General features: G+C 36.7%; 1 protein-coding gene across 2 annotated transcripts in view; it reads right to left on the reverse strand.

The window, feature by feature from the left end:
• The window catches only part of LOC149817952 (callose synthase 3-like), a 57,929-nt gene extending 41,688 nt beyond the window's left edge, over nt 1–16,241 (reverse strand). Inside the window, exons 1-2 of one of the 2 annotated variants that reach the window (XM_089985930.1) lie at nt 16,167–16,241; nt 15,485–15,673 (exon numbers count right to left, since the gene is read on the reverse strand). In XM_089985930.1, coding sequence (XP_089842056.1) covers nt 15,485–15,656 — 172 coding nt within the window. In that variant the 5' untranslated portion in view covers nt 15,657–15,673; nt 16,167–16,241. Of the gene's footprint in view, nt 1–15,484; nt 15,674–15,924; nt 16,089–16,166 lie in introns of those variants that run through there. The other variant, XM_089985931.1, reaches the window with a different exon arrangement.
• Between the last annotated feature and the right edge of the window lie 780 nt (nt 16,242–17,021).

Below are 17,021 nucleotides of genomic sequence, written 5' to 3' on the forward strand. Positions count from 1 at the left end.
AAAAAAAAATGGACTTAAATGATCCTGGGTGCGGTCAACGCACCCAGGATCGGGTTGACCGCACCCGGTGCCGCACCCGCTCCTGCGTCGAGTCGCATCGACGCGGGTGCGGCACCTTGCTAGCCGAATCCCTGTGACATAGCTTGAAAGGGGAACATTACAGTTTCAAACCTAAATTGAAGCTGAAGAAAAAGAAGGTTATTGAATTTGTTGATAATTTGACCTTCTGATGATGCCAGTTCTAGAAGAATCATGACTGAAGCATCTCCACAAATTCATGGTGAAGATTGCTACTCATAAGAAGAGGATTGTTTTCCGAGTAACTAGAACTATACTAGTCAAGTAATTTTCAACATTTTGGAAGGCTTTAAAGGTTATTGAATGTCCTTGCAAATTATAGAAACTACATAATGTTTTTCCCCAGTTTTACCAATCTCGAAAATAAGACCTCCATAAAAGTATTTTGCACTTCGTTTATGTGGTTTTCTCTACTATCTTCCTAAGTTTATTACATGTAATGCTTATTGGATATTATTGTCTTTTATTTTATGAACTAAAGGATTTGTGCCGTTAGAACTATGTTTGCTAAGATTATCCATTTTAGTCTAAATGTGATTTTCTAATCCTATGTTTCTACAATAAGGCGAATCTGACTCCCAATACTCAATGTAAGCTATTCATCATGGATTTTCTTTATGTTATTATTCTTTATGGCCGAAGCATGCACAAGCACTATTACATTTTTGTTTTTGTAAACTTTCTATTTATTCATTATTCCCTCTAAACCCAGCCACTGTTGAAGAAGAAGAACAAGAACAAGATTTTACTTTTACTTTTAATTAGTAAGCTTTTAATTAGTTTCTAATTAGTTCATTTTGTTTTTTATATGTTAATCTCATACTTTTTAGTAATCAGTTTCTTAGTTACTTTGAATTACTTTTAATTAGTTTTTAATTAGTTCATTTTGCTTTTTATATGTTAATCTCATATTTTTTAGTACTTATTTGAGATTTTCTATTGCTTATTGGTTGTTGCTTTATAGGACATTATATTTTTCAATTATATAATTAGTTTTCCAGTTATGTAATCAGTTTTTTAGTTACTTTTATATGTTAATCTTATATTTTTTAGTACTGATTTGAGATTTTCTATTTCTTATTAGTTGTGACTTCATCAATAAAGCATTTCTTTATTTATTTTTATTTTTAGATATCTTTTTATAATTTTTTTAAGTTTTCCAAAAAAAAATTGAGGCTTACGCTTCGCCTCAGTTTTTGGTGGAGCGCCTCGCCATAACACTAGGTATGATATTGGGTTCAGACCTGGGTCTAATTGGGTCCACTATAAGAAAAACCATACCCAGATCCAATAAGAACTACATGAACCAAACCCAGACCACATCGGGTAAAACCATATTTTGTTATCATAATTACATTAAAAAATTGTGGGTCTTAATCGGAACTCGGTCAAGATGTCAAAACCACGGACTGAAGAAGAAGAAGAAGAAATGTGGATCTAGGTTTGGATATTCAACATTAAATAAGATACTTAAATTAAATGACACTGAAATAAAATACTGGGATTAGGAATGGTAATTGAATTGTAGTAAATAGTTGTATTACGCATTACTCTATTCTATTGATTGCAACTTGCAACGAAATCTTTCATAATTGGATTTCCAGTTAGCAACTTCTATTTTTTTACTTTCCCCATACTTCTTCTTCAGATTGAAGAAGAAAGAGTTTGAGGGAATCCAAAATACAAAGGAGGTTTATGCCCAAGGGTAAAAATTTCAGAGTGACGGTTATTTTGGAATGTACCAGTTGAGTCCGAAATGGTGCCAATAAGAGGAAGGAATCACCGGGCATTTCCAGATATATTACTCAAAAGAATCGACACAATACATCTGGTTGATTGGAATTGAAGAAATTTTGTCCCTATTGTTATAAGCATACGATTCACGAGGAGATAAAGAAATAGATTGAATGCGTTGTATGTGCCAATATTCGAAGGAACAGGAAGGAATTACATATAACCTATCTAGGAGCAAATCAAAAGCCATTTCGGGCGGCGGGGGGGGGGGGGTCCGAAATGGATAGATCTCATTGTGAAAAATGAATTAGGTATAACTACTGATTATAAATTTGGACATTTTCGCAATGGTTAATCATTCCTTTTCTTTTTTGTAGAAAGAAGTGAACCTCTTTCTTAGTAGCGGGATCTAGAGAAAGGATGGGAAAAATGATTTCACTATATTTCTGACCAGGAACAGAGCCTACCACAAGAATATTTTTTTTATTAGGACCATAAATATGAAAAGAAAGATTACCCATCTTTTCTTTCATCTCGGGAGAAATACGATCAGGGGGAGCTAATTCAAATCATTCGGGTAAAATGAGAACAGCCCCTACATTCAAACCTCCCTTTTTTACCATTAGCAAGAACCTGTTTCAGTTGCATATCGTAGGGGATTCTAACAACTGCCTCAAATACAGTATCAGGAAGCACAAGCCATCTTTTGATTTCGTTAATTTCATTTTGTTTGATTAACTCGAAGGTCCTTAAATACCTCTGCCTTTTTTGAAATATCATGAATAGTTTACGTGGGTTGAGCTCCTTTTTGAAGTAAATATAGAACAGCAGGGGATTCTAACAACTGCCTCAAATACAGTATCAGGAAGCACAAGTCATCTTTTGATTTCGTTAATTTCATTTTGTTTGATTAACTCGAAGTTCCTTAAATACCTCTGCCTTTTTTGAAATATCATGAATAGTTTATGTGGGTTGAGCTCCTTTTTGAAGTAAATATAGAATAGCAGGAACATTTTTAAATAAGTTTGATTCTTTATTGGGTCGTAAAAGCCTACTTTCCAAAGATTTCATCCCTCGTTTCGGGATCTAACAACAATTGCAATGATTCAATAGGTGGCTCAGCTGGAGCACTCATAGCTACAACTCTAACTCGATTATTTTCTAATAATTGTTGTACCTCACAAGTCACGTTAACTTCCTGACCTGCAGTATCTCAACCCTTAACTACCAAAGAGTTGTAAATATTAGGCATCTTCCTCGGGGGAAAAGCTACATCCAATACCGAACCAATGATTTGAGCGATACATCCTAGTTTTTTTGTTGAAACACCGAGACTAGAAGTAGTAGGATTGATTCTCATAAAAAAACTGAACTGTCTTAAGTTTTTGCGAATATTACAGAACCAAAAATGTTGGATAGCAAGTTGATCGGTTAATTCAATAAGAAATGGAAGTTAGCAATGAACATACAGGAAAACCCTCTTTGGATTTGCCCAAGATCTTTGGAATTCATTTATTTTTATCTGGGGTGGCTTGCTTTGGGTTTGGTGTATTTCATGTAACAGGTTTGTATAGCCCTGGAATATAGGGGTCTGATCCTTATGGGCTAACCGGAAAAGTGCAACCTGTACGTCATTCGTGGGGCGCAGAGGGTTTTGATCCTTTTGTTTTGAAGGGAATAGCTTCTCATCATATTGCAGCGGGCACCTTGGGAATATTAGTGGGTCTATTCCATCTTAATGTCCGCCCGCAGGACATCTCTCCTTCAAGGAGGATTTGACTTCCCCTAAGGGTAGTAGGGTACTACGAAAGAGATGTTGACCAGGGATTATCAATAAACCGAGAATTGATTCTTACTGGGTCGATGCCCGAGCGGTCAATGGAGACGGACTTTAAATTCATTGGCGATATGTCTACGCTGGTTCAAATCCAACTCGACCCAAGAATTCACCGATCCTTGAAGATGACATAACCAATCCGTACTCCAAAAATACATGATAATTCTAACAATCTGGATCTATGAATTTTTTTAAGCTAATCCGGGAAATAAAATGAAAAAGATGAAAAAGAGAAGAGCCCTTTTTCATTGAAAGATGGATTGTCAGTCAATTTGGCAATAACCACGGATTGCTTTGCTATTACTATCTATCTTCTCTTCTATCTATGTGGATATGTATATCTATATATCCGTTCCAAGCATCGATTACGATCTATTTTTTTATATAAGAACCACCTAAACAGTTATGGTTCGATGAAATAAAATATGAAATATGAAATATGAAATCAAAATAAATAACAATGTAAGTTGTACACCTCATTTTCTTGGGATTGTAGTTCAATTGGTCAAAGCACTGCCTTGTCAAGGCGGAAGTTGTGGGTTCGAGCCCTGTCAATCCCGTCCCACCCAGGGATCCTATGAATCAATTGATTCATCTCTCCACCTTCTGCAAAGAGGGAGAAACAAAGAGCAGGATTCAATTCCCGATGGAAGGATCCTTATTTCACATTTCTCATCGGGCAAGGGAAGCTCAATTACTAATTGGATTGGGGACAATCTCTTTATCTCGCCCAAATTGTACACTGGATTCTCAATTTATACGTCTCAATCAAGGAAGGAGGATACAGATACAAAAGATCAATCAAAGATCTTGTCCATCTGTTTTGGGGTCAGGAATGGAATTTTTTGATTCGGTATGGATAAAAGATCTTCCTATGTTATACTATTCAATTCACGACGATGAATTGATTTGATAGATCATATATTGTTATTCATGATATTATAATCCGATTCAGTATCATCAGGATTCAATTAATCCAATCCCATTGAATTTCAAAATTATGAAGAAGGATTTATCATCTCTATGGGATTAGATCCCGATTTCTTGCAAAGCAAAATAAAATTCAATTATGAGATTATACCAAATAAGGGGTTTCATTGATATTCCCGGTATAGTAGATGCTATTACACATACAATCATACTCAATTCGATGGAATTGTTTGATCTTAAAGGAGATCTTATATAATTTCGCACGTGAGAGGTTATTTCTTCGTTTCGTCAAGTCATTAATAACTTGATTATTTTTAGATAATAGTAGATAGAAACAATGCTAGTAAGGAATCCTATTGAAACCAAGAAACCATCCACGCCAGAATAGATAGAGTTTTCCGAAAAAACTTGCTAATGGAGCAATACCCCCTAAGGATAGGAGAGATAGGGCTGAAGAGAGCCGAATTATGACATCCCCTCTCTCCCACTTCACACCTCAGAACAACGCAATGTTCTTATAGAGTAGAGAGAAATGTGCTTCAACATCTTCTTAATTTGAAATAAAATGGCTTCGGAGAGGAAAGGTTCCTTTTAGAAGGTACTCCCGAGAACGAATCAAATAGAGATGGGGTGGGGCCTGTAGCTCAGAGGATTAGAGTATGTGGCTACGAACCATGGTGTCGAGGATTCGAATCCCTCATCGCCCACAACCGACCTCAAAGGGGAAGGCCCCTTCCTTTCCTTTATTACCTCTGGGGGTAGGAAAATCAAGATCGGGATAGCGAACACAAAGCTATGAAACTTGGGTGTAGGTCTTTTGTCGAAATGCAATGGCCTTACTATTTATCAATAATAGTTACACATATTACGCCCGATCCTAATCAACATATTTGTGTTTCACTCCCCGTAACTCTTCCTAAGCCAGGCTTAGGCAGAATAGCAGAGTAAGTCTTAGTAGCATAGCAAAAATGTGTTCCTCGTCATCACATTAATATGCTTGCTCACGATAATTGTGGCCTCTCGAGAGAATCGATGAATGCATCTTTGTTGCAGTGCTAGTACATCACCCGGGAATTCTCAATTGGCTGGTTGTAAATAGCCTCAGGGCTAAGAAACAAAGGATTATCCCGGATCTACACCAAGGTATAGACGGTGATTCTCAAATATCGCAAAACAGAATGTCATACAATGAGATAGAATGCAATAGAAACAAAGATAGCTATTTCCCCCGGAATGAAATGATCAAAACCTTCTGTGCCCCACGAAGGACTTACAGGTTGCACTTTTTCGGTTAGCCCATAAGGATCAAACACCCATATTCCAGGGCCATACAAACCTGTTACATGAAATACACCAAACCCAAAGCAAGCCACCACAGATAAAAATAAATGAATTTCAAAGATCTTGGGCAAATCCAAAGAGGGTTTTCCCATACGTTCATCGCAGAATATTTCTAGATCCCAAAACACCCAATGCCAGATAGCTGCCAAGAAGCACAAGCCAGAAAGCACACATCCAGGGGTCACGGACCGACCATATACCTTGTTCAATAAGTGGAACGCATTAGCTATCCGCTCGCTGGTTGGACAGCAAGGGTCGGAGAAGGGCAATTACTCATTCCTAAAACCAACATTCTTAAGACAAGACCAAAGAGGCAGGCGGAAAAAGGGGGAGAGCTCCCCGTTCCTGGTTCTCCTGTAGCTGGAAACCCAGGAACCACAAGAATCCTTAGAATGGGATTCCAACCCAACACCTTTTGTTTTCAGAAGAGTTGCTCTTTGGAGTGCAGAGTATGATGAAAGTTGTAAGCTATGTTTGGGGGGAGTTATTGTCTATCGTTGGTCGCCATGGTAGAATCAGTTGGGGAGGCCTGAGAGGCAGTGGTTTACCATGTGGCGGACGTCAGCAGATCGAGCCTGCTTATCTCCAGCTCATGATCTTAGCCGAAGGTATATGATAGCACCAAATTGCATTTTTCCAATTCAACAATTCGATCTATGATTTATCATTCATGGACGTTGATAAGATCCTCCCATTTAGCAACACCTTAGGATGGCATAGCCTTATTGTTAATGACGAGGTTCAAACGAGGAAAGGCTTACGGTGGATACCTAAGCACCCAGAGATAAGGAAGCAAGAGTCAACCTGGCGAATCGAAACATCTTAGTAGCCAGAGGAAAAGAAAGCAAAAGTGATTCCCATAGTAGCGGAGAGCGAAATGGGAGCAGCCTAAACCGTGAAAATGGGGTTGTGGGAGAGCATACAAGAGTCGTGCGGCTAGGCGAAGCAGAGTACTGCACCCTAGATGGCGAGAGTCCAGTAGCCGAAAGCATCACAGGCTTACACTCTGACCCGAATAGCATGGGACACATGGAATCACGTGTGAATCAGAAAGGACCACCTTGCAAGGCTAAATACTCCTAGGTGACCGATAGCGAAGTAGTACCGTGAGGGAAAAGTGAAAAGAACCCCCATCGGGGAGTGAAATAGAACATGAAACTGTGAGCTCCCAAGCAGTGGGAGGATAATTTGAGCTCTGACCGTGTATTATTTGATAACCTAAGAAATCCTCCCCCGCATGCGGTTCAAGTTTCATTGCAAATGGAGAAATTGCAATAAGAATTGCAAGGCTATTTAGAAATAGATAGATACCGAAAATCGCGCTTCCTATATCCACTTCTTTTTCATGAGTATATCTATGCACTTGCTCATGATCACGGTTTAAATAGTTCAATTTTTTATGAACCCACGAAAAATTTAGGTTATGACCAAGCAAAAAAACATATTGATGAGAATTTACTTTAATGGCTCGATTGCACGCCAAAGAGGAGAAAGTGTGAATGGGGACAATAATAATTATGATTTGCTTGTTCCTAAAAGTATTTTATCTCCAAACCATCGTAGAGAATTTAGAATTATAAGTTGTTTCAATTGCCGAAATAGAAACGTTGTGAATAAGAATCCAGAATTTTTCAACAGGGCTAAGACTAATGAGCAGGGCTTTGAGAAATTTGTAGATAGGGATAAGCATTTTGATACATACATAAATAACTCTCTAAAATGGAAAGTGTTTCTTTGGCCACTCATGGATTAGAAGATTTAGCCTGTAGTTGATATATTTACAACCCATCAATTAAGAATTCTCAGGGGATGTACTAAGAGTGCATCAAAGATGTAGTCATTGATTCTCTCGAGAGGTCACAATTATCGCGAGCAAGCATATTAATGTTAATGTAACGACAAGAAACACAAATACGCTGATTCGGACAGGGTGTACCATATGTAACTATAATCGATAAATAGTAAAGTCATTGCATTTCGACAAAAGAGCTACACCCGAGTTCCATAGCTCTGTGTCCGCTATCCCGATCATGATTTTCCTACCCCCAAAGGTAATAAAGGAAAGGAAGGGGCCTTCCCCTTTGATATTTTACTTTATAATTCTATAAATCTTGAGTCCCTTTGGCTTGGTTGGATTGATGATTTCATAAAAGTCCCTTTTCGGAGTCCTAGAGAGAAGATACAGTTTGGGTCGACATTTAGCAGGCTCTTTTAGGTACTTGAATATATTCCAATTCCTCTAGTGCGTTAACTGTTATTGCCTCCGTGAATATAGTAGCTAAATAATCCCACCCTACACAAAGAGTTAAGCAAACTTTACAAAATTACAAAGAACTTCGGGACATTATAGCTATTCTTGGACTGGATGAATTATTCAAAGAGGATCGTTTAACCGTTGAAAGAGCGCAAAAAATTCAATGTTTCTTATCACAACCCATATTCATAGCAGAAGTATTTACTGGTTCTCTAGGGAAATATGTTGGTCTCACAGAAACAATTAGGGGGTTTCAACTGATCCTTTCCGGAGAATTAGATAGTTTTCCCGAGTAGACATATTCCTCTGAGTTATATGTACCCATGGGGTTAATTTGGAGAACCGGTAGAAATATGAAACAAACCATATTGCTTGGAAACATTCCTCTAATGAATTGCTAGGGACCCTCTATAGTAAATGGAAATTACAGAATTGTCATCAATCAAATATTGCAAAGTCCTAGTATTTATTATAGTACATGATTGGATCATAATAGAATATCTGTATATACTGGCACCATAATATCGGTTCGATCAAGCTGCTGAGTATTGAAAACAAGCCATAGCACTTACTCTAGGTAATTATATTGAAGCACAGAATTGGTTGAAGATTACAGGGTGGTTCAAATAAGAATTTGTTTTTTAATTGAATTCACTCAAATTGTTTGTTTTGTTGGATCCGTGAAATAGATTGTTGCCCCGGGGGAGCCAACAGAGGAATTTCATTATATCCCTTCTAAGATCGTTCTATTTCATCTAATACCTTATAGGGGTAGACAATATATGCATACGGCAGGCACAGAATCTATTCATTTCTCTTAGCTATTGCAAACTAATCAAAAAGACATCTAAAATCGATATCGGGATATTTCTTATCTTAGCTTAGTAATGAGTTTCGGTTTGCCCTCCTAACCTACAAAAAAGATTAATAGGCCTCTTCACTTGTTTTAGGTGTATTCTCTACTTCAGGTAAAGATTCGCCCAAATTCTATTTGCACATACAGGACAAATGACCCCAGTACCACTTTTTTTTCTTACAACTTTTTTTGTTCATGCCATCTACCAACCAAGTATTCGATGTATTCATCACATTTATTAGTGGTTTCAAATCACTCTTGTGGTGTTATTCATGATAAAAGTGGTAATCAATATTACATATACCCATTTGGTATTTTCTGAACGGAGCTTGGATACTTCATTTTATTGTTCCAAGTCAACCATAGAATATTTTAATTGATAAGATAATAAGATGTCCCGCATTAGGAAGACTACAATGTTACTAAAGAATATACTACTCATCTTTCATTATTCATATTTTTTTGTCCGGGGACATAGATATTCTAGATACCCAAGTAGCAATTACCAAAGTATTGATACTTCTCTCTTGTTCCAATCAGGATCAAATCAAGCAAAAAAATGAGAAATGGAGAAAAATAAAAGTGGATCAGACCCATTGAATCATGACTATATCAGACAGACAGTAAGATTCGATATAAATGAAATTGTGGAAGCAGATATGTGATTTCCTTGGACCACGCAACATATTGTGGGTCGATTGAATCTTCTTGCTCCAAGGTGCTCCATAGGAATATCCATAGGAATAAATCACTATTTATTTTCTCCACCGAAAAATGTTCATTCTAAGTTACAAGAGCAATGAAGGGAGTTCAAATATATATTGGCTACGCCCGAGAGGTCATGAATTGATTGACAAGTCCAATCCCAATATGTTGATTTCTAGTGGCAATGCATCGTAGACCCAGATAGTCATCGTTTGCTAATACGCGACCTATCAATGTTTGGATAAAAATTATTTTTGTCATCCCCTTTCGAAGACTCATGGAAATACCTTGGGTAGTTCCACGATCAGTTCTACGCACAACAATATGTTGAACTACTTTAACAAGTCTACGTGTGAGGTATCCAACGTCTTATGTTCGTACAACAATATCCACAACTCCTTTGTGAGCTCCGAAGCAGGAAATGGTATATTTTATTAAAGAAAGTCCGCGTAAATTGCCTTGAATGGGTAAATCAATCATTTGTCCTTGGGGATCTGACATTAATCCTCTCATGCCTACTAATTGGTGGACCTAAGATGCATTTACTCTAGCTCCAGAATAGAACATTAATGGATTGACGTAAAATTAAGATGCATTTCTTGTCTCAAATATTCACTTGTAGCAGACCATATCTCAATTGATTGACGTAATTTTTCTAAAGCGTGTGCATTCCCATAATGATGAAGAAGAAGAATTTTATTTTGCTTTTATTTTTAATTAGTAAGTTTTTAATTAGTTTTTAATTAGTTCATTTTACTTTTTATATGTTCATCTCATATTTTTTAGTACTTATTTGAGATTTTCTATTGCTTATTGGTAGAAGAAGCTTGTAATTAGTTTTTAATTAGTTTATTTTACTTTTATTTTTAATTAGCAAGCTTTTAATTAGTTTTTAAGTAGTTTATTTGAGATTTTCTATTGCTTATTGGTTGTTACTTTATAGGACATTATATTTTTGTGTACTTATTTGAGATTTTCTATTGCTTACTGGTTGTTGCTTTATAGGGCATTATATTTTTCAATTATATAATTAGTTTTTTCAGTTATGTAATCAGTTTCTTAGTTACTTTTATATGCTAATCTCATATTTTTTAGTAGTGATATGAGATTTTCTATTTCTTATTGGTTGGTAACTTTATCAATAAAGCATTTCTTTATTTATTTGTATTTTTAGATATTTTTTTATAATTTTTTTCAAGTTTTAAAAAAAAATCTGAGGCTTACACTTTACGCCTCGCCTCAGTTTTTGGTGGAGCGCCTCGCTATGCCTCAACACTTTTCACAACACTGGGTGTATCATACTATATCATGAGATACACCCCATATTGTACGAGTTGATTGTCCCCATTATTTGTTTCTACCTTGTCGCCACCAGAAAAGTGGTGAAAACTACTTAGGGTTGTTCTTTTTAATCCATTAGGTGTCATTTTAATCCCATTTTCCACCTCTTCCAAACCCATTGATTTTTTTTATATCAAATCAACCTCAAAATTAGAGTGTTTGCTAGATCCAAGTTACTCATTTTCATCCTAAGCAACCTTTTTAACCTCTAACCCTCATACCCGAAACCTAGCAGTTTGATCTGTGTGAGATTGAAGTTGGAGGAGGTTTTAAAGCACGAAAACCAAGTATAAACTCATTTCCTTTGATGTTATTTAAAGATATTTTTTCATAATAATTTTTATGTCTTTTCTATTAGACCCAGGTATATTTTTAAAATTATTTCTACATATTTTCACCTTAAATCACATATTTTTGTGTCCTTAAGCCTAAAAATTGTGTCGTAAGAGGTCCATGGAGGGTGGAAGATGCCTCCCAAATGATCCAGCATGGAAATAGTTGTTGGACTTGGGGGGCAGGTTTGGGAGGATAGTTAAGTGTAATTTTTGTCATTTTGTGATGCATGTGGATTCTATAGATTTAAATGCCATGGGGCAAAACAATTTCACCATGCAATCATGTACCAAGCATTTTTTTCGATACACAAGTTGGGGTTAGGTAGACCCCCACCAGTTATACAACTGCACCATTGGATTTTGAACTTGAAATGTCCTGATACAAGGTGAAGTGTACTAATAGCTCCGACCAAACAAGTGGAGCCCCCGTTGGTATGTACCCATCACATTCCCACAAAGGTTTATGATGAACTTCTTACAAGACTTTTATAAGATGTTAAAATAAAGACACAAGCACATGCAGCGGTCGAAGAAAAACTACAATTGTCCCTAATTCAAACAATGGAGATGAACCATCAACATCTCAAGCTAATGGATGGTGTATGAAACAGAGAAAATCACTAAGCTGATATATAAATATACATGTATGTATATGTATATATATGGGGTAACATTTGGTAATGGTGACATGAAGTACAAATGACTTTTTTTATTGTTTGGTTGTTTTTAATGAAACTAACCTTATATATGTGATCTAAATATTTTACGACAAGTAGGGAGGTATTTATAAGGCTTTGAATCGAGGGCCTACAATATACTTTTTGAAGTCATAAAAACATGTTTTTTATCAAAAAAAACATGATTCAATAGTTCACTTACTATTTTGAACATGTCAAATCCATCCATGAGGTCGAAATTGATCAAAACAACTTGTGCAAAGATACCTAGAGGTGTTTTACGTAATGGTAATTAGATTTAGCAAAGGCTTAATTTTTTGATGACCCAGAATGGCAGTTCTGTCAGGTTGTTGACGATCTATGCAGGCATGATGTTTTGAGATGTAGACTTTCCCAGCCATTGATTTGTTGGGGTTTGCATCGCATTACTTAACACATTGCTCGGGGTAACAATGCGACTATGTATTCAAGTTCCAGATGATGTACAAGTTGTAATGATCATAAATCTTAAAACATATAAGAGGATGGAAGATCACAAGAATTGGCACGTGCACAGAAGATTCATGCACTGGCACAACGAGATGAACCAAATGATGAGGCCAACAAGATGTAATGAACAATTGTAAACGTGAAATGTTTGATAGCGACAACGTATGATGAGTCTTATTGTTTTGAGTCTTTTGACTTTTGCAGTCATAGAGTGAACTATTTAGTGCATAGTTTAAAAACTCGTCTGGTCAACCCAGTGACTCGGTTGACTCAACTCGGATCGCCCTTTACTGGGTCAAAAACGAGTACAAACTCATTTTGAACAAAACCCGACCGAGTCATGGACGAGTCAACTGAGTCATGGGGCAAGTCAACCAAGTCATGCATAAACATTCATATATAATTACATATATTATATAAAATATAATCTAAATGTTATGTATATTATATATAAAAATATGATTAAACATATATTAATAAAATTATACATTTAATATATTATAAAATATCATATAATGTATATTATATATTCTATGTCACATGGGTGCGGGTGCGGGTGCGGCACTTTCAAAAAACCCGAGTGCGGGGGTGCGGCAAAAATAAAATTTTATATATATATATATATATATATATATATATATATATATATATATATATATATATATATATATATAAAGTCCAAAAGTTGGACATAAATGACCCTGGGTGCGTTGACTGCACCCAAGGTCAGGTTGACCGCATTGGGTGCAGGTGCGGCACCTAGTTGGAGAATCCCTGTGACATATAGGGCAAAAAAAAATCCTTGGCAAATTTTTTTTAAGTCCGAAAATTGGACCAAAATGACCCTGGGTGCGTTGACCGCACCCAGGGTCGGGTTGACCGCACCCGCGTCGCGTCGACACGGGTGTGGTACCCTGCTAGTTGAATCCCTGTGACATAGTATATATAATATATTGATAAAATATATATATAATATATACATATATTTATATATTTCATATAAAATATAAAATTAACATGACCCGGTCGAGTCACCGAGTTGACCCGGCCGAGTCACGGGTCATTCAAGAAAGAGCCGAGTGACAAGTCAACGAGTTTTTAAACCATGATTTAATGAACTTGTATGTTATTGACTTTGTGTAGTGAACTTCGAGTGTGGAGTCTTGTTGTTTTAAGTCATTTGGCTTTTGTAGTCATGTAGCAAACTATGTACTATGTGGTGAACTTCCATGTTCTATGTTATTGACTTTATGTAATAAACTACTGAACTCTATTTCGTATTCATGACATGTCAATAGTCTACATTTATTTTTATCATGCTTAAATATATGTTTTCTTGTATTCTAAGTTTTAGATTTGTTTTCTGATTTTTTATATAAGTTTTAGATTTTCTTCTCAATCTTTAGATAATTTTTTTATTTTTGCAAAAAAAATCTCTTGCATCTTACAATACGGTACAATACACTTGCATCTCGAGCTTTTCTAATATGGGTTTTGATATGATATTTACAACACATAAACATATATGCATATGCATGCAAAAATAGGTATATGACATAATTTTTCAAAAGAAATGTAAAGATATATAGTCTGCCCTGCTACCCATACCTTTAAGAAATTTCTGCATCATATCCTCCGTACTTGTACCCATGCCTATGAGGCATTGATAGTACCATATATTTCTCCACCTTGTAAACATGTTGAGCAACTTTTATGGACTATCCTAAAATCCAACTAGAATTGCATATATCAACTTTTCATTATTTATAGTGTCTCAATCAAACACACAAAGAATATTTAGGTTTTCTTCATACCAAGCCAACTTTCCTATGTGCAATTAGCCTTGTCACACCACACTCAACTAGATACACCTCCCTGGTTGCTTGAATAAAATGCCCTATTTCATATAACTCCTAATACACATTACCTTCCAATGAACCATACGGGCACATAGATGTACAATTATTGCCACTTTTCTTGACACCCAACAGATACTAGTACTCTTGTAACGCAAGTATGTTTGGTCTTTCTAGAGTTAGATGCGTATCTTAGGCTTATGCTTGCAATACAATGACCTCCAAGTTTGACTATTGAGTGCTAGATTACCTGACAAAGGAGTATCTGTTTGTGAAAGCCGTACATAGGGAGATTTATTAAACTTTGTATGCGGGAAGATACATAATATGAATTACTTGACTTTATCATGTCAACCAAGCCACCCCCAACTTCTCTTGCATCTAAGTGCAGTTGTACACGTTTCAAGGCATAAAATGGTGCTAAAACAATATAGTATATGTAAATAGATAATCTTAGTAACCCATCGTCATCTTTGATTCTTTTGGTCTCTGCTCTCAAGTTCAGATTTTCCTATGATAGTGGGTATGCCTGTCATATAGAGGATCCTTCCATATCATGTAGACCATCTCTATTATGAAATGCTTCATCTCATGGAGAGAGATGACAGATGTCCAAGAGGAAGACACCCTAAAGAAAATCTTTCACTAAATCCCAAGAGGTATTCATGTAAAAACACACTGTATGACCATGTCCAACATACACCGAAAGTCATTTTGCTATTCATAAGACTCCATATTTTCAAATATTCCATCAAGACACACATCCAGAAAAGCAATGTTAGATATCACCTGTGACACTGCAGTATTTGAGCAGCGTCGAGTTTCTACCTATTAGCTTAATCAGCATTCACTCGGTATTTCACGGACAATATTACACTGGTTGTTACATGAAAGCGCCAGAATACTAAAACTATAGAGAAAAGAACAAAAAAGTATGGTTTCCAAAACTTAAACTGCATGGGATGGAGAAAAGGAAATTAAGAAGATCAATCGACCGTCATTCAGTACCAACAGAAGCAGAACAACACAAATCAAATTCACGGAAACGTACAGAGATAAGCGACCCGGGGGTAGGTAGATTCGATCTCGTTAGCAACCCGAAGAATCGGCGCTATGGCGATGAGCGAAGAGGGAACAACCTCACTGTTGAAGGCGTCCCCCAGGGTCCCGACAGTCTGCGTTCGCGATAACCGCCGCTGAAGCGGATCCGCGTTCCTCGACATCTTTCCGCTACAATTTCCTGAAACAGAAACAGGGCAAATCAAACTCCATATTCTCCATTCCAGTTCCAATCACCGTTGAACAACCAGAGAAAGAGGACGAATCTCGAGCTCTCAACGAGATTGAACACAAGATCGAGATTTCTCAACAAAAACCTCAGAAAACAAACACCGAATCAACCAAAAAACAACAAGAAAACCCATAAAACACATCAAAACATACAGAAACCAGTACGACATCAAAAGGGGGGAAACTTTTCATCGAAAATACCTAGCGAGTCTTCACTTGGAAACAACCACTGAACACTAACCCTAGAACTCTCAGCTCTCCATCAGGATAAATTACACCAAAACAATAAAGCCTTGGAGATTTTCTTCCGAAAAAAAAAAAGAAAAGAAATCACAAAGTGAAAAAAAAAGCGTATAGACTACAGCAAAAATATACAAAAACCAAAACTAAAAGGAGAATAATCTCAAAGCAAAGAAGAGAAAGGAAGGGGAAAAGATGCAAACCCTAGCTCGGGAAAAGATGAAGAGCAAGAGCAAAGGGAGCCTGAGCAGCAGAGTGACTCGCTTTCCCTTTCACTAGATGTGGTTGCATGAGCGAGAATGAACAGAAAAGACGTTTGCGAACAATCCAATCGAGAATTTTACTTAAAAACCCTTCTTCGAAAACCGCCCTGTTTTTTCATTTAAGTAGTTATGTTCGGGCATTTAGTTCTCTAAGCAGGGGTTAGTTTGTAATTACGGTACTAAAAGGACTCTTTACTCTAATCGCGTGGACTCATAGGATGATCGTTCCACGGTAATGCGTTTTCTAATCAGAGATTTGGAGGCTTCACGTAGAAAGGGTATCAGATTCTCATAAATGACGATAATACCCTTCTACCTGTGGTTGGCCGTTGTGGATTTAGATGACGATAATGCCCCTATCTTTTTTTTTATCCGCGCTACAAATTTGGTGAGTTTTTGTGATTTGAAATTTGAATTTCTCGAGCCCTTCTATTTGTCGCATGACCGCATTTAAAGCGAGAGCAGATCAGGTGATCTGTCGAATCACTTTAAGAAAGTGATTTGACATCTTCACCGTCCATTGCTTCATCTCAAAGGACCTCATGGTCTTTGTGCACATTGTGGACAGTGAGATGGCCAAATCACTGACTTGACAGATCACTCGATCTGCTCTCCATTCTCAGGGTTAGGTCGGTAGAGTCCGGACTTTGGTACGATTGGATCACCAAATATCTATACTTGTACTGTTGATTCATTAATTCGTTAACTTTATCGACCAAAACCTACCACAGCTTGGTAATCTTTTTTTTATATAAGGCTGGTTAAAGAATCAACCGAACAGCAGGCATTTAAGCT

The sequence above is a fragment of the Nuphar pumila genome, chromosome 13 (assembly GCF_984573655.1).
Source record: "Nuphar pumila chromosome 13, dmNupPumi1.hap1.1, whole genome shotgun sequence".
Classification (NCBI taxonomy): domain Eukaryota; kingdom Viridiplantae; phylum Streptophyta; class Magnoliopsida; order Nymphaeales; family Nymphaeaceae; genus Nuphar; species Nuphar pumila.